The sequence below is a fragment of the Pyxicephalus adspersus genome, chromosome 3 (genome assembly GCF_032062135.1).
Source record: "Pyxicephalus adspersus chromosome 3, UCB_Pads_2.0, whole genome shotgun sequence".
Taxonomy (NCBI): domain Eukaryota; kingdom Metazoa; phylum Chordata; class Amphibia; order Anura; family Pyxicephalidae; genus Pyxicephalus; species Pyxicephalus adspersus.
This window is the reverse complement of record NC_092860.1, coordinates 75701791-75727466: the sequence shown is the minus strand read 5'-3', so window position 1 is coordinate 75727466 and position 25676 is coordinate 75701791. Positions and strand designations below refer to the sequence as shown.

Here is a 25676-nt window from a genome sequence, read left to right as displayed (position 1 = left end):
TTCCAGCGGAGTTCTTCATCCTGTTGCACTGCGGCACTTCATCCTGTTTAGTTCAAATTTACTTACCTGCCAGTCAAGTATAAATATTTGAACACACACAAATTGTTTTAAAAAAAAATAAATAAAGTGTAAAAAATGTATATAAAAAAAAAAATAATATTTACCTTTTTTAACATTTTTTTTTGATTAATTTTTTGAGTGCCCGCAGCTCACTTCTCGCCTCGCGTACCGTCTTGGACACTTCTTTCCACCGGTGCTCCATGGCCTCCAGTTTCTCCAAAATTTCATTTTTTGGAGAATCTGTGTAGGAATAAAAAAGAATGTTAAGTACACATATATTGTGAAGGCGACACATGGATATGAGACATTTTCGTATAAACAATATATGAATGCTTACCAACTCTCTCTTCAAGCAGACATATCAAAGCAAGAGCTGCTTTCTTCTTCCTTGAAAAAAATTTGAAGGGCATATTGCACATAGGGAGAAAGGAACAGTGTGGTGAATCTTTATTCGTTTGATCCGAAGGTTCGCACACAGTATTCATTTCCTGTGGTGCATGTCACTTCCTTTATCGTTCAAACGATCGCATCTATCGTGTGTACAATATCTGCGAACGATCGTGTCGTTATCTGTATGTACAGGATCGCTGCCATACGATCGTTCGCAGATATCGTGCAGGATCGTTCGTCGTTCGTTTACCAACGATAAAAATTGGAAGTGTGTACGCAGCTTTAAATAAATGGTTGCTCCTTTGAGTAGCTACAACCTGGTTCTAACTCTGCACTCCAGTGCTTATAAGTTGCTTTTTAGATGCTACAAAGGCGCAAATTAACATATTATTAGATTAACTAATAAGAAGAGGCTATTTATTTTGCAAAAGTGAATGTTAGCAAATAAGTTGAACCTGTGTTCACCTTGAGAACTAATGCAATCAAACAAGAAGTGGCTGTAAAAGTCTAGAGACTGGAAAAATAGAAAACAGGACCCTGGGCAAGGTAGCAGGTTCAGTTCTCTCTTTGCTTTAATAGAAGAATTGCAAAATGCAGAGAGGAACACTTTCAATATTATTATTATTACACAGTATTTATATAGCACCATCATATTACGCAGCGCTGTACAAAGCCCATAGTCATGTCACTAGCTCTCCCTCAAAGGAGCTCACAATCTAATGTCCCTACCATAGGAATACAATTGGAATGTCCCTATAGGCCCTGCCCCTTCACATACCCATGGCCTACAACTAACAACAGGAGTCATGGCATACACCAGTTGCACTACCCCCCCTGGAATTTTAAGGGCACAATATGGTTGTAGCTGGTAACTCCCCAGGCCTTGGATTCCTGTTAATGTTTCTTTTTGGATGATCTAGCTCAGGGTGAGGCCAGGTTCACACAACTTCTTGATTATTCACCACACAATGACATTCTATGAATTGTCTGTATTTAAGTGTGTCACTGGCTTTTTAAACAGGTTGTATTCATGGCTGGAGCCGTCATTTATTACTTTCCTAAACAAGTGCTGCAGAACCGTGCAAATTGTAAGGTGTTGCACTTCGTATAAATGTAGTATGTTCTACTTTACCAATGTAAGGCGTTTATATGACACAAGACTATAATAAACAATGAATATTGGTTTAATATTCCATTGGACCTATATTAGAATTCCATAAATTAGAATATGTATAGTACTAATAAAAAATATTGAAACCGGAATATTCATGGTACAATATACCAGAAGACCATTAGTGCTTCTGTCACCTCAGCAATATATTAGGCAAGGTTAAGTTCACGTTTATTAGTGTTCAATGAGCAGAAGAAGCTGGCGGGTCAGAGGCTGCAGGACGTGCAGGTCTGGCGGACACACGCTGTTAGTGCACGCTAGTAGGGGTCAGGCAGACAGCCATACAGGGTACACAAAAACCTTCATACCGGTGTTCTAATGAAAAAAATCTACCCAAATTAGCTGGGGGCATGTACCAATGGGTTTGTACAATGACGTCATCATTAGGCAAGTTTCACCGCTGTGTTTGTGTATGAATGTAGCATGTCATGTTCTGCAGCCTTACATCTCTCCGAGTACAAACCTCCATATCTCTTAAGCAGTATGTCATACCGACCTGAATTTCCATCTCCCCACCTTTAACAGCTTTCAAAATATGGGGGTCATAATTATAAAAAATAGGTAAAATTGAACATCAGGGTTGCTGTTTTAAAAGTGGAGTACTGTCCATCACCTATTGCTCTGACAACAAAATGCTGGACCTCCCCAATATTTTCTGTCTTGGTAAAAATAGTGAACATTTCAATCAATGCAAATGGATTCTCCCAGTGAGTACATGGCTGCAATAACAGAAGGTCTAACTCTTCCACATTTTAGCCAAAACTAATGCAGGCTGTTTATTGGTTGTACAGGCTTCTCTCTGCTGTCATGGTTTATGCCCAATTCAGTGCACACTGTCTGCTTCTAACAGGGCGAATTGAAACCTGCCGCAAGCACCTTACCACCCCGAACTACCCTTTTCATTAACTGGATTTTAGTTGTTTCGATCAAATAGGTTTAAATCTATTAAACATGACGTGTAGGTATTTCCACAGTTTTCTGGAAGTCATGATAGCACCCTTTTTGCCCTTACCATTAACTATAAACAAAAACCAGGTGAGAGATGCAAAATAAAAACACATTAAAAAGAAAATAATAAAAGCCTAAATTTCAGCTTTATCATGCACCAAAAGACTAAAATTAATATTACTTGGATCAGCGTAGTTACCACACTAGATGAAGTATTGTATTCTAGCAACAAACATTTAAGTTAAAGCAGCAAGAAACTTTCTCCCCTAGAAACAAAGGGGACAGCACAGTGGCTCAGTGGTTAGCACTCTGGCCTTTGCAGCGCTGGGTCTCAGGTTCAAATCTCGGCCAGGACTCTATCTGCATGGAGGTTGCAGGTTCTCCCTGTGTATGTGTGGGTTTCCTCCCACATTCCAAAAACATGCAGTTTGGTCAATTGGCTTCCCACAAATAGACCTTAGCCTGTATTAAAAGTCATATGACTATAGTAAATACATTAGATTGTGAGCACCTTTGAGGGACAGCTAGTGACATGACTATGGGCTTGTACAGCGCTGTGTAATATGATGGTGCTATATAAATAATATGAATAGGCAGACACAAAGATATCACAAACAGTGTACATCTGCCCAGTAATATGTTTCAGTTCACACTGCTTATATTAAAATGTACAAATATCAGAAGGATAATACATAGGCTGACGCTATTCAAACTTTGCCGATTCCATAGAAATTGCGACGTGCTTTTCTAGTTGCTAACCATTTTTTTTGCCTTTCAACTTAAGCATACCAGCCCCGGCTCTGCTTTTAAAGTGTGCACACACATCCCATGCCCGCCCGGCATCCCCTGGCCTCGCCTCTCCACGTTGGGGATGCAAGGCCAGGGGAGGCAGATGCAGGTGTTGCACTTAAAATAAATACAACTTTTACTTTAAATAAAAGGGTTGTCAACTCCAATATGTAAAGTAAAAATGTTGAGTTTCTGTCCTCTTTAAGCATACCAGCCACAGTTCTGCTTTTAAAAAATAGACATAGACATAACAGTAAAATACTTACCATATAAGGAGACTTTGACTTTATAAAACAAATATAGAGGCTGCCATTGCTGTGCTATTTTTTGTTCTTTTAATACCAAAAATATCGCCATCATTTTCCTTAAGTTAACATACCTAACCTTTAGTCTCAACTCCCATCAGTACTTCTTTTAGGTCTGGAGATGCATTTTGGATAAATTCCAGCATTATTTAGGGAGGAAAATGGAGGACATACCATGAGGGGACAATACCATAGAGCCATGTGCTTACAGTGTAGTGATGCAGAGTCAGCCCCGAATCGAGTCAGCCCCAAATGCGCACTAGTGTACAGGGACGTACATAAGAGTCACAGATTACACACTTCCCATCACCTAAAAACAAAGGCCAATACAGTGTCTAGAAGCCCGAAATCAAACATACAAATTATGGACCCCCGGGGCAACTTACATAGCAAGGAGGTGCGAACGCCAAATTTTTACCCACCTGTCACAAAACTAGAAATGTCATACTACACTACCCTGTCCCCTTCCCTACTTTAAACCGCAATTTCTCTGGAACTGGGAGATGTACAAAACCAAAAATGTAGGTGCAAGTGGGGGACATCTGTGACTAACACCCCCTAAAATTTTGTTAGGCCATCGTCAGAACATAAGGAACTCTGCCCATAAAAAAAGGCTTGTAATGCCTAATTTTGTTCACCTGTACCCCTCCGTTCCAGAGAAATTGGGGTTCAGGTGCTAGATGCCTCTAACAATGTGTAACAAGGTAGATTTTTTAATGGGCAGAGTTCTTTATGTTCTGAAGATGGCCTAACGATTACATTTTAGGGGGTGTTAGCTACAGGTGTGCCCCACTTGCACCTCTAATTTTGTTCACCTCTACCCCCCCGTTTGTGAGAAATTGGGGTTCAGGTGCTAAAAGCCTTCAGCAATGTGTAACGGTAGATTTTTTTGATGGCCAGAATTCTTTATGTTCTGACGATGTCCTCCACCTGTACCCTAATTTTGTTAACCTGTACCCTCCCCTGTTCCTGAGAAATTGGGGTTCAGGTGCTAGAAGCCTCTATGTGTAACAGGGTAGTTTTTTTGATAGGAGGAGTTCTTTATGTTTTGAAGATGGCCTAATGATGAAATTTTAGGGGATTTAGCTACAGGTGTCCCCCATTTGTACCTCTAATTTAGTTCACTTGTACCCCCCATTCCTGAGAAATTGGGGTTCAGGTGCTAGAAGTGTCCACCAATGTGTAACAGGGTACATTTTTTTGATGGGGCAGAGTTCTTTATGTTCTGAGGATGACCTATGGATGAAATTTTAGGGGATGTTAGCCACAGGTATCCCCCATTTGCATGTCTAATTTTGTTCACCTGTACCCCCCATTCCTGAGAACTTGGGGTTCGGATGCTAGAATTGTCCAGCAATGTGTAACAGTAGATTTGTTTTGATGGGCAGAGTTTTTTATGTTCTGACGATGGCTTAATGATGACATTTTAGGGGGTGTTAGCCACAGGTGTCCCCCACTTGCACCTACATTTTTGATTTTGTACATCTCCCCGTTCCAGGGAAATTGGGGTTCAAAGTAGGGAAGGGGACAGGGTAGTGTAGTATACTAGCACACTAGTAGACATTTCTAGTTTTGTGACAGGTGGGTAAAAATTTGGGGTTCGCACCTCCTTGCTATGTAAGTTGCCCCAGGGGTCCAAAATTTGTATGTTTACTTTTGGGCTTCTAGACACACTTTTAAAACAGCAACCCTGATGTTCAATTTTAACTGTTTTTTCTAATTATGATCCCCATATTTTGTAAGTTGTTAAAGGTGGGGAGATGAAATTTCGGGTAGGAGATATGGAGGTTTGTACTGGGAGAGATGTAAGGCTGCAGAACATGACATGCTGCATTCATACACAAACACAGCAGTGAAACTTGCCTAATGATGACGTCATTGAACACGCCCATTGTTACACGCCCCTGCTAGATTTATTTCTTAGAACACCGGGGCTCGTGTAAAATCAGGGCGTGGTCACGGCTACAAATAGGAAGTCAGGGTGGTGCTAGTCAGTCAGGTGACCTATTACATTACATGTGTGAATGCTGAATACACGGGGAGGGCTGTGCAATGTAATGCAGCATTCCAAGCTGAGCTAGTGAGCGAGGGTGGGGGGCTGTATAGTTCTGGGGGACCCTGGAAAGCAGGAAGGAGGTAAGAAAACGGAGGGGGAGAAGGAGGAAGAGGTGGAAGAAAGAGAAGGGGGACACAGAGGAGGAGAGCGGAGGTGACAGTGGAAAGATGGTGTCAGTGTGGCCCACCTGTGCCTCTACCTGCTGCCTGTCCTCAGTGTCAGTCCTCAGCCTCATCCTATTGGTCAGCAGCTCTGCCTTGGGCACCCGGCATGGAGACAGTAAGTGCTCATCATTGGCATCACCATGTGTCCTCATCATTGTCTAGAGCTTGCCACGGCAAGATATGAATGGCTGTGCTTCATTATTACAGTGCTTTTAAACCTCCATATTAACACTGTAGTATCTTCCTTGTTTTCCCAAGGTAACTAAACGTTAAAGTTAAAAAAAAAAAAAAAAAAAAACTACAGTCGGGTTCTCTTTCACAAAAGGGACATGTGGTGTGTCTACTGCAATAAAATAAACAATCTACCTGCTTGCAATTTTTCATTCTGAGATTCTGACATTTCCTAATTAGCCAATATTACCTCACATTTGTATGGGTCAGGAATTGCCTTTGAGGTTTTTAGCAATGTTGCTCTTGCTTTGTCTAGTCGGACCAATATTAGTGGTTTTGACAGATCCTATATTGGATTGATTTGGTCCAGGTGAAATGATGTGCAGGTATTGTATATCTTGCCAGCTTCTGAACACATCATTGTTACATGATGGAGGTGATCACAGCCAGCAACATTTCAGCACCCCTTGTGACTCACCCCCATGTCTTGGGTCCCAAGTCTATATTGACTTCAATTTTAAATGCTTATTAATGGCCATATGGCATTTGTGAGTTTTTAAACAATTGAAATCATGATGCCCGAACAGAGAAGTACTCAGATAGGGAAAAGTGCATCCCAAACGCCCCCATGTTAATGGAAGCATTCAGATTGTTTTGGGTGTCTAACACTTTCTGACTGCAGCTTATCAAGAAAACGATCGGGTGTAGACTGGCTCATTGAAATGAGTGGTACTTTCAGTCTGAGTAGGTTTGGCCCAAATCAGGGTCAGAACTTAACCTTCCAGTCACCTCCTCCTCTTACTTCTTGCCAAACTGAGCAATTAGCAGCAGGGAGTATTTTATTATTATGAGTATTATTACACAGTATTTATAAAGCCAGCAGCTTTCCCCTAGTCACCAGGGTGCCCATCTGCCGGCATTTTCTGCTCATGGCACAGACCCTCCAGTGCCTAACAGTAGATAAATACTGCCCTAATGTCTAACGTCTTATGGTGAAAGTTGTTGTTCAGAAAGCAGATATGGCATATATAGGAAGGAGGAAGTATATTTGCTGAGTTAATATTTTCCTTTGTTTATTTTCCTTCTAATCTCCAAGCATTGTAAAAGGGACTTTTATTTCATATGTGTTAAATGAATAAGGATTTCAATAAACTTACATATTTGGTCATGAGAGAAGCATGGAGACTACCATTGAAAATCCACTCTCTGTCACCGGCTCTGGACAAGTATGCCCATGTCAGGGAAATGTTGGGGTGTTTATATGCTCATGCGTACTTGACACTTGCTTGATTTTCCAGGCTACTAAAAAGACAGCCAGACAGCAGCATTTTCAGAAGCAGAGGTCATGGTTTCTCTAATGACATGTTTTCTTTATTGGGAAAGTGGTTCAGAATAGATCAATATTTATTTTGATGTTTTCCAAGTGCAACAAAGCATTTTTTTATTATATTTCTACTAAATATTACACACAAGTAACCAGTTGACCTATCCCTTTCTACAATAACCACTTGCCTGAATCTAAGAAGTTTTGAAATGGAAATGTATTTCCATTTGAATAGAATCCTATACTTATAGCATTTTAAAGGTGCCTTCATATACAATTTTCTGAATCCGTTACTTTGTACACTGTCACTGCATCAAAATATCAGCTAGGAAGGTTATTCTTAACACAAGCTGTGATGATCTACATATTTTTACCATTCCAAGCTTTCTTTGAATCATAGTATACCTGCAGTGAACGGGCATGTTAAATTCAATTTTGTATTTTTACATTCAGTGTATGTTTACATTAATTTAGTTTTTTTATTTCTATACAATAATAACATTAATGTTTTTTGTATGTGCACTATCCTAAATAAATGCTACTGTTTTTACTTTAGCAGTGTTTCCCACGCTATGGGTTGCAACCAAAATTGGGTTGTGGCCAAGCCTGTACGATGATGCTAAGATCACAGGGAATGGACAGACTATCAGGGTGTCATTCTATCTAAAAGGACTAGCCGCATTGCATAAAAGAGGAAGTGAGGGACAGATCTAGAGCATGGAAAGGTTAATAAAAAATTTTTTTTTTTAACATGGGTGGGGATGTGTTCTAATTACTAAAAATTTATTTGCACATGTTACATAGATTGAAAAAAGACATAAGTCCATTAAGTTCAACCACTAAGGATATAAACATATCCCAGATGAAAACCCTATAGATAATAGTTTATCCAAAGGAAGGCAAACAAAAAACCCTTGTACAATTTGCTCCAACGGGAAAAAAATTCCTTTCGGATTCCATGAGGCAATTGTATGTTCCCTGGATCAACAGTCTGTTATTTTTTACTTTTTATTTTAAAGCCTTAATACCCAGTTATATTCTGTGCTTCCAGAAATCTTCCAGCTTTTTCCTCAAGCAAAATATAGTATTTGCTGAAACTACTTCCTGTGGGAGACGATTTCACATTTTCACAGAGCTTACAGTAAAGAATCCCTTCCTTATCCGAAGCTTAAACTTCTTTTTCTCCAGACGTAAAGAGTGGCCTCTTGTTCTTTGTATGTAAAGTAAATTTGTCCCCTAAATTGGTATTAATGTCCAACTCCAAATAGTGCTAAATTTTCATTTAATTGATGGCATAATAATATACATCTCTCACAATGTCAATAGAAGAAAAATCCATGCCAATTATTCTTTCTGCACAACTGTTGTGGCAGATACAGGTTCTTTTGATGTCTTCATGGGTTTGTGGCCTGTGATGATTTATTCTTGCATATTATGGTTACTGTTGCTGCAAATGTCTCATATGCATGCCTCAAGAAATTACTAAATTCAGTTGCTTGCAGCTTTTTTAATTACAAATTCTTGTTAATGTGCACTATTCTGAATTAAACAGGTTCAGTTTTGTTTTATTACAAACATTTGCCCAAAGATACCGGGAATCATTGTCCAATTATGAAGTAAAATCCATTTCATATGCATTCTTAGTACAGGTAGTCCCTGGGTTACATACAAGAGAGGGGCTCTAGATTTGTTCATAAGTTGAACTTGTATGTAATTTGGAACAGGTACATTATTTTAATGCAGTTAGGACAGGTGTCAGTTACTATAAAAAATCCTCCCTGCGAGATATTCTCGAACAAAGCCAAAAAAACAATCTTTATGAAGCCTAGACATTCATTAACTTCTTGCGCAAGCTATGATTTGATATGCAATAGGAAACAACAGCAGAGTTTGTCTTGGTCATTAGAGTTACAAGAGGCTACAGAAGGAGCTCACCCCCCTAAGATCACCCACAACCTCAGCTGTGTTTAACAAAAGATTTCTATGGTATGCCTTTAGATAAAGTGCACATTCATTTCACTTTCTTCTGGTGGCATAAAGAAAATTTAAAAATTAGTAGCCTGAAGACTACATAGTAAAACTGTTTATTATAGTATTACATGTTTTTTGTATCTTTATGAAGGTCTATCAAGAAGATCACCTCAGCTGAAAATGGACCAAGCTCTTCTTGTAATTCACAATGAGTTGCATGAGAAATTTACAGTCTATTGGCGTTCTGACCAGTGTTACCAGGTACCATGTTATACTTTCAATACTCAAGACTAGCATAATCTTTTCAGGGTTTTTTTGGTGTAGTGTGTTATTCTCGGCACCTTTTAGCTAGGTGCACCGCTTGGCACTTTTCAATAACCACCTGGCTGTTTTTAGGTGGAGAACACTGATTTGTGTTTCTTCCAAAATAGGACTAGAAGGGAAATCCTGAAAAAAGGGGTACGTGCCACAGTGACAACTTTCTAACAGTTGGTTGATATCTCCTTTCACATCTTGTTAGACTTTGAGACGGACAAAGAAAAAATCGCCAAGAGATCTCCACGTAAACACACATATAAATATAAGAAATTTTTTTTCACTATGCAAAACAAGAAATTCTGGCATAAGTTACTGTAAAACCTTAAAATGTATACTTCTTGTCTCTTTGTATGTACACATGGGGGAGGACAAAAGTGCTCATTATATATAGTCTTCTTACTGCTTTGCAGAGAACTCTAAACGTAGGGATATTTTTACTTCCAAAGAGTAACCATTTACTGTGGCTGCTTCGTTTAACCTTCACCATTCCACATTCTCCATTTTTCTAAAATGTTTATACTGTAGCTATGATGGAAGTGTCCAGTTTGGCTCTTCATCTCCTTAGAAAATATAATTTCACCTGCACCTGTTACTGGGTGCCCAGTAACAAACTGAAAATAAGGACTACCCAAGATAGCAGAGATTTGGCAAAGTATTCACACAGAATTGAGCTACTTTAAGATTTTTAAGGTGGACCTTTGAATATATAAGCTGCCATTACTAGCCTGGTTGGTGTTCTGTTCTTCTGCCTTTAATACCTTCTGAATCGCTGACCTAGAATGAGTATACAACTCGGGTATTCAGTGACTGCATCATCCACATGCTTGTTTTAGGTGTGTGACTGAAGCATTAAGATCGTCTTTATATGGAGACAATGAGCATTACTTACTATGAGTTCACCAATTGCACCTACATAATCTCTCAAGTATAATAATTTGCGTTTTATAGAGTAAGCTGCACCTCTCCGTTATTCAAATCATTACCTGTTGTAGTATTATCTATGTAAGTAGGGTTATACCTTCCTCTTACCATCTTTCATGTTTCTATTGTCTTTGGATTGAAAAGGGAAATCATTCCAATTAAACATTCATCAAATAGTTAAAAAAAAAAACAACACATAACTAATTCTAACCATTATCGTTTAATTATTTTTCTAACAGTGCCTCTATCAAACATTATCTGTGACAAACCCAACAAAAGGGAAATACATGGAGGTGGCTGTAGTAGATACACGATATGCTATAACCTTGCAACTTAATGATACCTCAGGAAACGCAGAACTCTGTCAGTAAGTTTTACAATTGTTTAAAGGAATTTTTCTTTTCTAAGTTTTCATAGTATAAGGATATGCTTATATTTTAAAATTACACTGCATTTAGTAAGCTCCAATTTATAGTTGTAGTACACATTTTTTTTTCTTGTATCTAGAATCCATACTTTTATATATTACATTTTTTTATTATTATATAAAGCTACCTAACAGTATTTTGGCTCTAGCATAAACTGACTACATTGATAATATTTATATTATATTCCATGACCTATTTAAAACAGCCAACAGCAATTTACATGTGCAGTACAAGAACTACTAGCGTCTAATCACCAGTGTTCTTTATTTCTAACTGCTCAAAACTGAAGCAAGTTTATGTAAAATGGCAGGCAATCTTTTGTTTGCAGTAGGTTACTTTATTTAAGAGTAAATGCTTAAGGTAGTAACAGAAAACATTTGACCAATATAAGGGACAAGTGCATAAATAGAAACAAGAAAAGAAAGTGGGCACCATATTTGAATATCTTATTCATTGAGTACTACAGTAGATGCTTTATTAACAAAGTCTTGAAACCAGTGTTTAGAGTTGCACCCTCTTGATTTATCTACAAGCTGAAGACATATATTTTTTTTTAAAGAATACTGATAAGCTTTTTTTCACCTCCTTTTTTTTTTCTTTTTTTTTTTTTATTAGAGTACACTACAGATTTCGAGAATTTGGCAATTATTCTCTGTGGGTAAAGTCCAATGATTCCAGTACCAAACATATAATGTGTGACGTTATAATCAATTATAACCCTGGATACACCAACCTCCGTACGTATGCATTTCTCAAACACTCTTTGCACTTGGCATAAAACAAAAAAACACTGCTTTTACAGTGATACTGTTCCTGGGAGAGAAAAGTGTTAAAAATAAACGGCTGTAAAAGAAAATGTGTAATGTTTACCGTTCCTATAACACTGATCTTTGATGTCTGCATCTGAAGCAGTTTGCACTGTTCTACTTGCCTGCTCTGTTGATAATATCCCTATTTAATCTACAGCGCTGCATTATATGTTGGCGCTATATAAACTGTTTAATAATAAAGCACAAGGGATGTATGGGCGAAACCCTAACACAAGGTGTCAGATGCCCAAGACTTTTCAGCCACTGAAACTCTTGATGACCATGAAGATCAAGGCCATTAGGATCGAGGCTACTAAAATAAATAGTTACTGGACTACCACTGTGGTACCTTCTGAGCCACGGAACTTTAAAGAGTTAGCATCAATGAAAGGTTTATTTCTGTTTCTGACAAAAAAAACCTCCCTAACTGGGACAGAAATAAAACCTAATAGAAGCTCTAACCTTTTTCAGACCAATTCACGAGAGCATATAATTTTCCTCATGATTTGGGCCTTCTTACATTGCAGTAGTCCTAGCTGTTGTTTATTTTCCCATCATATCCCCCTGAATCCAACAATCTTTCAAGCAGGCGTATCTGCATTGGCCCTTGGGAAGGGACATTCATTTTTGTCTAACCGGCCACTTCTGCATTCTCCATTTCAGAGGCTTTTGCTCACTTTTCTTGCTTTGTAGCTACTTGTTAAAAATATAATTTCTCCCTCTATCAATGATCTAAAAACACAAACATCAGGGTGATATTATTCAAGATTGTTTTGCAGCATTTTATTTAACCATTTTAGCTTCTATATCCCTAATGGGCAATAGGTTTTACACTATGGACCTGCCTATTCGGTGATAGTTTTGTAAAGACCTGAGGACAAAAATGGATTAAGTTAATAAGCAGTGTTTAGGGTTAACCAAGCATTAAGAATAGGTTATATAGGAAGACATTTTTGTTTTTCTTCTGGTACCAGTAAAGGCATATTTTAAATGCAGTAGCTTCTATGCAAGCTTTAGCAGGAATTATTTAAGCAGAAGTCACTTCACTTCGGTGTGTGTCATCTTATTGGGTGACATGAAAACCCTTTTATAAAAGAGCATCAGTTTATCCTGAAGATTTGATCCTGGTCTTAAAGTTGCTGTGGAGGGAGCACAACTGTAAAAATGATGATTTTCTGAAAAAAGTGATTTTATGTCCAGTCCTGTGTGATGTATTGCTAAAAAGTAAAATGTAATAAAGGCTTATGGCAGGTTTAAAGTCCTAAGTATACACAGGATGATTTTCATTTTGAATCTAGTCAACAGCCTGTGCTGTGTAAATAACAATTTGTGTTAATAATTTTTCTATTTTTCCTTCTGCAGCCATTGTTATAGCATTTTTTATCTATGTCGGTGTTTTTATAGTCCTGACTGTGGGATCATTTTTGTTAAGGTATGACTACAATTACACAATGTAACCTCTATTTTATTCTGATAAGAGTACAAATAATTTTTTTGTTGTTTTTGTGAAGAGGTTGATGGTTTGATTTATATTCACTGTTAGCCCAATTAGTACTACATACCTGGTAATTATACTTGACCGGTGTGTCAGTTGGTGTTCTCCCAAGTGTACTGAATCTAGCATTCATTTAATTACTGTATCAAAGGCTAATTTTAGTGTTCTGGTTTGCTAGACTATATATGCAAAGTATGTGCCATCTAATGTTTGTAGGCTGCTTTACATGAACATCCAAGTACCTTGAAGGGCCAATTATGCAGAAACCTAGAAAAATCCAAACCGTTCAAAAACTTTTTCCTACAACTGTAGGTAATATTTCTCCTTTATATTCAGTACCGGTTTAGGAACATGCTTTAACTTTCTACCCCTATGTCCATTAAAAAGGAAGACCACATGACAGTACTAATCACGCATTTACTGTATGGTTTACAAAACAGGAATAATATGATCATATTTTACAAGATCAGCATTTGATGTTCCCCATTATGCAGCTGTGCCTACCAACATGATCTCTTATTCAGAAGGGTTTGTACCAATAAACAAACACTTTACACATTGTAAGGTTTCCTGTTCTGCTTGACATGTATCTTCAATATATTATGTAAAATAATTACACAACTTTTAGTAGGACACAGTCTGTCAGATCACCCTCCTCTGTACATGTGGTGATGGCAGATTTACAGTTTCAGAAATCAGTGATTTGTACTTTTAGGGGAAAGCTCAAACCCTGTCTTTACTATTTGTCTGTGACATGTTGCCAATTTTTACCTTACTGGTGTCAGCAGGATAGCATGTGAAGGAATCCCTTCATAGCAGAAAACTGAGCCCCACATACCAGTGACAAATAAGGAAATTTGGGGCTCTTGAAGGTTTGGTTTCTTCTAAAATGGATATTGTGTACATTCAGCTGATTTCTTCTTTCTTTCTGTAGACTGAGCCCTATCCAGAATTGGCTTTTCAGACAAATCAACCCTACTGAAACAGACAGACTCATTAATTCTGTAAGTGAATAAACCATATGTGATAAAATGGATTAATCTTCATGTACATCACAACTAGGGACAATCACATTGTAGATTATAAAATGTGTGATTGTGCTTTCAGAGGTATGTTTATTCTTAAATAAAAATACATATTTAAAACACACTTTTTTCATATATCCAGGGAAATCCGGTCCATTAACATCTACTACAGTGGCGTTATAACACTTCAACTGCAGGCAGCAAATAGACTAAAGCATTTGTTTCACATAAGTTTCAGTATTTCAGATTAACAAATTATGATAATTAATTTAAAGTGGAACTAAACAGATAACATCAGACCTAACATTATAAATATATAAATTTCCACTTACTAGCACTGGAATGTCAGTTCCCCTGTAGTGGTGCTGGCTGTGTCAGCTTGCATCCATGAAAAATAAAGCATTTTATTTTATGTATGGAAGCAGTCATCCTGTATGTGGCATTGACCTTGCTATCCTCCCCTGACCTTCTTCTCTGCCCACACCTTGTGTTGTCTTTTTTTGATTGGTTGGTACATTCATTGTATATGACAGACTGGCCATATGATTTTCATGTAGCATCCACTGGAATACACTTGATTTGGTGCCACTTATAAATGCCTGTGAAAGTGTTTTTGCAAGCAGTTTCAAACTTTTGTTTCTACACCTAGAAAATGTCCTGGGGAAAAAATAAAGGCATGTCACTGTGCTTATGGGCAGTACTGAGATCTTCTGTTCTGCTTTACTGTAGTCCCTGCCTAAGCTGATGGTGCTGAAGGTGAGAGTCACTGATGAGTGGCAAGCGTTAGAACAGCACAAAACCACTTCCACCAATGTAGGGCTCCAAATAACACTCACCAATGACATTCTCCAAGCAGCCTCCAGGACATTGTGGCAGTGAAAGACTGGGCAGGGCCTTAATTTCTGAAAATGACGACAACAACACAGCTACTTATACACATAAGCCCAGCTGCATACTTGAGTTTAGGTCAGCTTTAAAAGTTTTTTGTACATTGTGTTCATAGTCAAGTGTTTTTAAAAGAGGATAACCTTTCGAAGTTTAGAAAGATTAGACGCCCTGATAAAGTATTATTGCTGTCTGTGTCCACGCTGAGGAGATTAACCATTTTTTAGTAATTCTGATTATGGTCAATGAAACAAAGTACCTCGCCCTACACAAAACTTAAATGACATTAACTTTTGCTGCAAGTAAAAGGTTGTTAAACTAAATATTCAGATGCTATTTTTTTTCCTTTAATTATTATTTAATATCAAGATGAAAAATGTACAATTGTAAAATAAAGTTGGGAAGGTATCTAAAGGGGCAATGTCGAAGGCAATCAATAATTTACTTATACCACATTTATGATTTAGTTAATCTATTTCCTTGTTTTTACAGGAGCTGGGAACTCCAAGCAGGGCTGATCTCTATAACCAAGATGCACACTGTGTTTCATGGAACACTGCACCCCAGCGACTACGATCATTGGACACCTTCAGAGGGTAAATATCAAATGGGTAACTGAATATTCTCTTAATAGATAATGAAAAAATTTTTTTAAATACTTTCTACTACGTTTTTGCTGTAAGTCAGCCCATTATTTATAATCTCGCACATTGCTCTGGTTCATAGAGTATGTACAGCTACAAGGGCAGAACTTGTTAAAGAATGCTTGGGGAGAGGGGGGGGATTTTTTTTTTTTTTGTGTTAAAAAAATTAACATGCCATTTTAAAGGAGGGAGCCATGTTTAAAAATATTTTGTTCAGTGGACTGAAGTTGGAACAGTTTTAAGTCATGTATTAATAATCTTGTTAATATACTTAATACATTTTGGTTGGAGTTTTCTAGCCACCTATTTTAGATCAGGTTGGCCCTAGACATGCAATATCTGGGTACTCAAGCATTCTTGATCGTTCAGTGCACAAATATTGCATACCTCAGTTGGTGTATGACTAGATTCTATTCAGACCATTAATTCTTTACAGCACATCAGCAGGGAGCCTTGGCTATCTACTTATCTTGTGTATTTTTTCTAAGAAGATCATGTACTGTATCTCCAACTGCTGAGTTTTCCAGAAAATTAGATCTTTCTGCTGGACCCTTTAGAGAAGAATGAATCTAGCTATCCTGTGGGACTAAAAAGTTAGTTTTGGCAGCAATGATGAACAAGTATGATTGGCTGCCTTATTTTAAAATGTTATAAACTCACCCATATGATGTTAACTAGTTTACTACAAAAAATACACAGTCCTATAATGACACTTGTTTTTTAAATCAGTGATCTACATACAATACTGTTTTAAAACACACTATGACATTTACTGCTTTGAGATAATATATTCATATTTGTTTTCTATTTTAGGCTTGCCCTTATAATAATGGTATTTGTAAATTATGGCGGAGGAGGGTATTGGTTCTTCAAACATCAGAGTTGGAATGGTAATGTAATGGCAGTCTTTCTGTTCTATATATCATTCCGCACAGACAGGTGTATAAGGACTTGAGCAGTAGCAGAGTACTGTACTGTACCAACTACTGTGTCCAGCAGCTGTGCATTTTGGTCAGTTCTTATATTCTTCTACTCTTCTTTTTGTTCTTATATTTTATGATCTTATAAATATTTCTTGCACTCAAAGCAGTCTTAATTGCATCTTCCATTCAGTGTATGGGGTATCTAGGTTACCAGCACCAAGTCTTGGTTACTGTATTTTAGAGTTTTAACCTAAAAGTTTTACAATACTTTTAATCACTAAAATTTTTGCTTTCTCCAGTAACCTATTTAGACTGTAAGCAAGTCATAGCAAGCGCTTTTAATTTAGGAGTGTGTAAACCTTTTGTATGTATTTGTACATGCCTTATGGTATCTGCTTTAAAAATGTCAAACGATCATACCATATTTTTATTTTCTTATTATGGCAGGGCTGACACTAGCAGATCTTGTCTTTCCATGGTAAGTGTATATGACCTGGTATTTGGTCCAATAAAACTGAATGGCACAGTTTAAGAATAAAAATAAATTCTGAATTACATACTGAATTACAAAAAATTTGAGATGAGTTGTAATTTTAAAACGCTGAAGGAATTTTTGCAAAATCATAAACATATCTTTCATCTTAAAAGTACATTTGTACTGTAATCATTTCAACAGTGTGGTGTAGACATTTGATAAGATAAACCAACATTTTGCAGACATTTGTAGGAACATTGCCAAGGGTGGATAAAGTAGGCAACTACAAAGAAGTGGTAAAAAAATATATGTATTGTACAAATCCACAATTGACTTAGTGGGGTTTTTTATTTTATGTATTTATTTATTTTTTCAGGAAATGTGTTGCATTTCTGGGTTATTAAAATTTGCTTTGTTATATTCAATATAGATGGGACATTGGACATTAGACATTAGACATCTAAATTATTTAAGCTATTCACCTTCCACATGTTGTAGCCATTTGCTTGGAGAACATTTTCTTTGTGTTCTGTAACTTTTTTTTTTTTTTTTTTTTTTTATCTGAAAAGGAATTGGTATAGTGGTATATATCTTGGTAGTGATGTCTTGTTACAGTTCTTTTCTAGGCCTAATTGGCCCTAACTACAGGACTAAACTATGATGGTAACTGGTAAATTGTCTAATGTTTCACACACAGGTTTGTGTTTATCATGGGGACATCCATCCATCTGTCCTTAAATTCAATGCTGCGAAAAGGGAACTCTAGATGGAAGCTTTTTTGGAAAGTTCTTTGGAGGAGTATTCAGCTTTTCCTCATTGGGTTATTTGTGATAAATGAGAATTACTGCCGTGGTCCATGTGAGTTGTTTCTCTGCTTACTCCACAGTGCTATATGTTTTTGTAAACAAGACAATCTCCGTGTATATGGCATAATTCACAAAAAAATATTTCTATTTATAGTGTCATGGAGTGAAATTCGGATTATGGGTGTTCTTCAGCGTCTTGGCTTGACTTACTTAGTGGTGTCTACTCTTGAGTTGCTATTTATTAAACAGCTATCAGATACTCCTCCTCAGGTAACCTATTGACTGGGTTTGGAAACTGTTCACATAACCATTTGTGTTTTTATGATAGATTGCACACTTTGCATCAGCTACAATACTTAGATAATTGAAAGTGTTTTTTTTAAATTAAAGGGTGATGAGATGACTGCACTCTCATTTATTGCTGTTATCTGTCAATGTATGTCAAGGTCCTATATCATTTATAAAGATTCCATATTTTATTGACATGGAGGCCCAATGATTTTAAGTAAGACTTTGGATTGTGATAATAGGGATACCTTCCCACTTTGTTTCCTCTACAAGTCCTTGCATTCTGTTGCTTTTTAACAACATTTTTGTTTTTCAGACTAGAGCGTGTTTTCTTCTGCAAGATGTGGTCAAATTTTGGCCCCAGTGGCTGATAATTTTGGCTTTGGAAGCTGCTTGGCTTTGCCTGACTTTTCTGCTACCTGTTCCTGGATGCCCCACGTGAGTATTAAAAACATAACACAGATCTCCTTTGTGGAAAATGTATATGCTAAAGTTAAACTTTCACTAACCAGGGCTATACTAAATTGTGAAATTTCACAAGCAGGGTTAACTTTACCACTAGTCAACATGATTAATAGATCCCCAGGCTTCTGAACATATATACTGATTTTGAGTTCTCTTGAAACTTTTTAAATTTGGATTTTATTTTTTTTTTTTCTTTCCTCCAAAGTTTTGCCAAATGTTCAATATCACTAAAAGACTATTGAGATGTCAAGTTCAACTTGTACAGCACATATTAAGATTTAATATATCTTTAGGCACTTAAATGTTTGGATCTACAGATAATTAGGAGCATAACAAGTTAGCTGTACTCATGAAGGAACAACAGAGAGCAATACAACAATTTCCAGTATGTGGCTTTCTATGAAATAATTTTTTAATCCCAAGATTCACTATGCACATTGAGGAAAGCTGTATTTTTTAGAAGGAACAAGCTGCTGTTCTATGTACTTCACTGTCACGTTGGATACTTGTGTGATCAACAGAAGAGTTGCTTGGTGAAGGGGGAGAGAATCCTGAGTCCCCATGGTGCACTGCATTTAGGGAAGGGGGTGGTCTCTGCAGGTAATGAATGTTGCTGTCCCCAAGTGGGGTATTAAAGACAGACGTCGATCTTGTGAGGCGTCTGGGGTGTCTAAAATTTCTTAGACATTGCAGCAGGCACATTTCTCATCTTAGAAGGCATGTGTATTTATTTATTTTTTTAGGGGTTACCTTGGACCTGGAGGTATTGGAGATTTTGGCCAATATTCAAACTGTACAGGAGGAGCAGCTGGTTACATTGATCGATTAGTTTTTGGTGAAGATCACATTTATCAGCATCCATCATCCAATGTGAGTTTATGCTTCATGAATTGAGGAAAAAAAAGCCACAAAGTACAATTTGGTGAAAAAGTGTAAAAGTTACTTACTCAACTTTGGTAATTTGACACAAACAATTACTATACTATATATTGCCTGCTATATAGCAGGCAAACCCAGCTACCTGGATATTGGGTCAGATTTCCTCTTCAGTGGCCCAAGTGCCTTAAATCCTTGGTCATTTGGATATGAAAAAAAAATTGACCCAGTTTCCTTTCCATTCTAACTGTGTAAGCCCTACTATTGGTTACTCACAACCTGTCATTGTAATGGGCCAAGTTAGGCTTTTTCCCTCCCATTTTACTCTTTGGGTCTGGCAACAGGTCACTCATGCTCGAATAGCTTAATTGAGGTAGAGGCTGAAATGTTTGCCCAATTTAAGGTAAAGAAGTTTGGATTATTTGAAAATTCCAGTAATAGGGTGTCCAAACTATGGTTATGAAGGAGCTTGTGTTTTCTGGTGCCTACTATCTAGTAGGTAGCTTAGCTTTGTTCCATCTTTACCACTACAAGAAAAATGGTAATGTATAAAATTAGTTAATTTAATAATAACTTTCATGTGTGGTTCCTATGCAGGTAATCTATAAAACCACAGTGCCTTATGATCCAGAAGGATTATTGGGAACCCTGAATTCCATTGTGATGGCTTTTCTTGGGCTTCAGGTATTTTCTCTTTTCTTGATGCCTAATATCCAATATACACAAAAAATATATCCATTGCTGGAGATTCACCTTTACAATATTTTAATCCATGGTGATCCTTTAATGTCATATTTTTCCTTGTTCCGTATCTTGCAGGCTGGCAAAGTGCTTGTGTTCTACAAGAATCAGCATAAGCAGATCATAGTGAGGTTTTTCACATGGAGTGTTGTCTTGGTATGTAACTACATATCTTCCATATTACACATTTAATAAGGCCTTCAGACTTTAGAATGTGGGAACTGTAATTGATAATCTTTGTTTAGTACATGTTGGTTTCCTGCATCTTTCATTCCAATGGTTTTAGTACTTGTGAGCCACTGACATGAAACAAATTGATACATCATGAGTTTGGTCTAGGTTTTTATTTGTAATACTAATGCAGGTTAGTGAATGAGAAATTACCAGAACCAGTTAGTCAGGCGTACATAAAGGAGGTCAACAATGGTGGGTTCCATATACTTGTTAGAAGTTCTCTATAATTTTCTGTCCATGGCAAAATCGGATATGCTCATATACAGGGTCTCACTATTGGAGGCCATCAGAAGATGATAATGGATGTAGATCCCAGACTCTGTAGTTTCTCTTCCTGTCCTAATGAGAGCTGGGAGGTTATGGAACATTAATATTAGGATAAATTCTAGGTTGGCAACTGTAGGCATTATATTTTCCCAACCTCTGGAGGTGCCATTGGCCCACTCTATCCTTTTCAGTGGGGGAAAACTGGTGACCGACATATCCCAAAAGACCTATCCCTATTATCACCTGATTTTTTTTTCCCCTTGCTTTCCATGTTGTCCAATGACAATAATCTTGTTGGCGTAAGCAAACACATTCCTGGGGTAAAATGTCAGTCCTTCCGACGTTCTTTTTGTTTAAATGTATTTGTGGGAACAAGAGTCTTAGTATAGATAGGCCCTTGCTCTATTGCACTAAGGAGGTGGGGGGGAATTGAGCTTTCCTAACTTGATGTTATACCAAGCTGTGGCTTAGCTGGTATGGGTACGGACTGGTGCAGGCATGCAGAACATAATAGGTCACTTTAGAACAGGCTTTCAGTGAGGTCCCCTTGCAGGTACTTTCATGGTTTTTACAGATCCTGACGAATCAAGGCATTAAACAGCACCCCTCCATTGGCGTAGCATAGGCCACCTGCAAGGTACATCCCTCGCCAGGATTTGACATCATTCCCCCCTTACTTGATATTGGGCTACTTATTGCCTCACATCCTGCCTTTAAATTTGATCTATTTGTTGTGCTCATTAATGCCCGGTAACCACTATGTATGGTTACTTACAGAATTTTAAACCGTATACACTGACTGGGGAGGCTTTAGGCATGCTTTTTCAGCTCTCAATGGTTTGTTGGCTAGCTCTATCATAAGTTTGCCCCCTCTATCTACATACTTGGGAACCAGAGAAATTGCAGATTTTACAGTTGGCACACAAGGCTTTTATCTCTAGTAGCCACCAGGAACTGGGCTATGAGATCATATCAAGATGGTATTGCACTCCCGGGATCTCCTAAAGGTTACTAATTTTCCTGTTCCTAAAGACCCCGCCTTCTTCCTATTACCCTACAGCAATATCCCCCTAACAATCTGGCAGAAATCTGTGTTAATTCACCTGATAAATGGGGCAAGGGCTTGCATCCTCTCCCCTGACATTAGGCATGCTAGAGTTATGACATTGTGTACATGGAAGACCTTACTTCCCATATTGAGCACAAATGAAAAATTCAAAGCATCTTCGTTTTACTGGCAAACGACCCCCTTACCATAACTAGAATAAAAATGTTTTTGTTTAAACTGTTAGGTTAAAATTGTGTTTTCTTTTATTTTTTTGAAAAAAAAGACATTAAGATTAGTTAGATTTCTGTTGACATTTGTAATGTCTTACATTACTGTAAAAGAATTTGAAAATTTTCTCCTTCTGTTTTTTTTCAGGGTGTAATTTCTGCAATTTTAACTAAATGTTCTACAAATGAAGGTTTTATTCCAGTAAATAAAAACCTGTGGTAAGAAAATGCTATGTGATGACTGTTAGACAATGTAAACTTGTACTTAATTTTTCCATAAGTTTTGTTCTGGCACATTGACTATATACTCTTTCACCATTTGCCAGTGGGAAGTGAATAAATCAAAAATGGGCATTGCATTTACAAGTTTTACGAAAAATGTGATTATGACTAAGTGCCAGTTTGGAATTTACCTAATACATAAAGTCCTTTCTAAAAGCCATGATTTTCCCAAACTGACTAAAAATGTAAATTGTGTGTGTGTGTGTGTGTGGTGTGTGTGTTTTTTTTTTTTTTTTTTTTTTTTTTTGAACTATGGCGAACTAATTGCAATGAAACCCAACTCCTTTAACAATGCACTTCTGGCTCCCTGCTGCAATGAAATAGGGTATGTAATTGACACAAACTCTGGAGTTCCTCTGCACTAATATCTGCTTTGCTATTTACAATTCACAAGCAAAATGATGACTCTGTAGCTGTTCTTTTCATATGGTTTTAAGAAAAAGCATCAGAATTATCTGTGCCTGGATCCGGGCTTTAAATATTTTTTTGCTTATCCCTAACTTTTTATTTATACAGGTCCATCTCTTATGTGACAACACTCAGCTGCTTTGCTTTCTTCTTGTTAATGATGATCTATTTTTTGGTCGATGTTAAACGGTACTGGACAGGTGCTCCATTTTTTTACCCAGGTAAGTGAGACTACTGTTGTGCATTTGAACAAATAAATGCTTGTAATGTACCACTGAACTTACACACAGTTCAAATATCATGAAATATTTCATGTCTGTTTATCAGACAAATAAAACTTTCACCACACCGAATATTAAATCAGACAGACATGGTAGAATTTAAAACTTTGATGTTTGCAAAATCTTGAAGTATTATATAAGTTATAATATAAAATTATATAATGTGTATGTTGTGTGTGTGTGTGTTTTTGAATTTTGTTTGTTTTTAGGAATGAACTCCATTCTAGTGTATGTTGGCCATGAAATATTTGAAAACTATTTCCCCTTCAAGTGGAAGATGCAGGACAGCCAATCTCATGCTCAGCACCTCACCCAGAACCTTGTTGCCACTTCAATTTGGGTGTTGATCGCCTATATACTTTACAGAAAGAAGATATTCTGGAAGATTTGAGCTCCTATGTAGTGTTAGCTACACAATATGGCTTTAACTACAAGAAGTGATATTCTTTAGGACATCTAAGACAAAAGTATCTGGATGAGTTTGCAGTTTACCTGCATCTCTCATTTTAATTGATTATTTTACATTGATTTCTGCAGAAAGCACCTAATGAAAAGGGTTTAAAGGGAAACCTTTAATTTTTATTACTTTTGTCAGTGCATTCTCAGCAAGATAATGTTTAATTGTATGTTAAATTAAAAAAATGCAAACACTACTACTATGCTGCAGTATAATATATTTTGTCTGTTTTAACATGTTTGTGCCCAGAAATGTGTAGCTGGCTTCTTTTTCCGGATTTTTATTGATCAGGCTTGTACATCATTGAAGAGGACCAAACCTAAAAAGACTTAAATAATTTTTTTATTAAGCATTGTATTTGTGATTTAAATATGAAAAAAACTTCCCATGCTTTCTCAGGAGCCAGTTTGTGGTCTTATACTCTGGCATGACATCTGATGATTGTTCTGGCAGATATTGCCTGGCAGTGTTTGAATGTCTGTTATTTAAGATGGGAAATGTGACCAGCTAGAGGAAACCCTGTGCCCCCTTTTTTTTTTCTTCCTTACAAATGGAAGAGCATAGCATATTTCACTAACTATTCCTAATCCGTATTTTGAATCATAAATGGAAGTTCTTTTTTGCTAAAGATACACAAGACAATTTTCAATTTTAACTCAAAACTTTTGCTGATATCTTAGTAAATACTTCTTGAACAGAAAGTTACTAAGTCAGTGTGTACAAAGGCCACACAGTATAGACTATTGCAGTGTGTAATTTTTTATTTCCACTTCTGTGGATTTTTATCTTTTTTTAATCTGTTTTACAGTACTGTCAAAAACATGTACTTATTTGTAAGCAAATAAAAACATCCTAATTTATTCAGTAAAGTTTATGCACAAAAAAAATTATATTTTTTTTCAATTTGTTGCTTCTTTTAGTGTTGAATGGTATGTATGGTGTAGTTGATCTATGTGAATTCCTTATCATAAACTGTATTTTATATAGCCACAAACAATATGGTTGTATTGTCTGTTCTTTGGTCCTGGGTCCTTCAGTAAAAGCCTATTTACCGATGACGCACTAGTAAGTGAAACTTTTTAATGTACCTTTGTTATGTATACAATTGAACTGTACCTTTTCAATTTTACCCAACATCCCATTCAAGCCATGGCAGGATCTATGCATAGCCACGTAGTCAGGAGCTACCAATGTACTTAACCACGATATATGCTGCTGCTGTACCAGAAACCCGTACCTACAAATCTTTTATTAGAGGAGGTTTATCTTAGAAGATAAGAGATTGTATGACACGGCAAAAAGACAAATGCACATAAACTAAAAGCATGTATACTAACAGTCTAAAACCCTGAACCTATACTAGGGGAGTTAGCACTGTTGGGTTATGTACATTGGTGTGCCAATTGTGACACCTTAACACACTTTACAAACACACACCACCCCATCTATGTTGCAGTGTATAGTAAAAAAAAAAAAAAAAAAAAAAAATGGGCTACCTTAACAACTTTTGTGACCCAGCATTGATGTTGCATTGATACAACAAAACAATCATGCATTGAATATGTCCAAAGCTTTTATTGACACCTTACATGTAGAAATGCACGGATAACCTCTAGGCTGTGCTCAGACTCTCGGTAAGGTTGAAGTGTGTATACTGCTACATCTGCAAAGGCTTTACATGTAGCTCTTACCCACGGCAGCTCAAGCGCTAATGATTGGGGGCAGCAGTGAGTGGTTTAATACTGCTCACCCTTGTCAATCTGCAGACTCTGGTTCTTTAAAATCCAGAACTGTGATGCCAGCTGCCAGAAACTGCTTGTGGATTGCTTGACCCCACTGTAGGTCTGAACCTGCCCTTGCAGTGCAGCGAGTTGTAGAAAAAAATAAGGATCTGTGCTTTGGAAGTTAACCTAAATTTACAGTGAGGAAGTGGTGGAAAGGTTGCATACTGCTTCCTCATGCCAGGAACCACTGCTGCTTGAAAAAATACTGAGTCTGAAAAGGCCTAGCACTTACAGCCTGTT

The 25676-nt window shown here is 37.2% G+C and overlaps 1 protein-coding gene across 1 annotated transcript; it reads left to right on the top strand.

The window, feature by feature from the left end:
- Positions 1–5673: 5673 nt before the first annotated feature.
- HGSNAT (heparan-alpha-glucosaminide N-acetyltransferase) lies at positions 5674–24649 on the top strand (the record flags this gene model as incomplete). The annotated part of the gene is given in 18 exon segments (XM_072405285.1): positions 5674–5998; positions 9501–9610; positions 10828–10955; positions 11632–11753; positions 13188–13257; positions 14255–14324; positions 15723–15826; positions 16688–16764; positions 17245–17275; positions 17970–18130; positions 18233–18348; positions 18683–18804; positions 19575–19701; positions 20305–20391; positions 20527–20604; positions 22373–22443; positions 23023–23135; positions 23405–24649. Coding segments are annotated over 18 exon segments (1881 nt in total). The 3' UTR covers positions 23587–24649.
- Positions 24650–25676: the final 1027 nt, after the last annotated feature.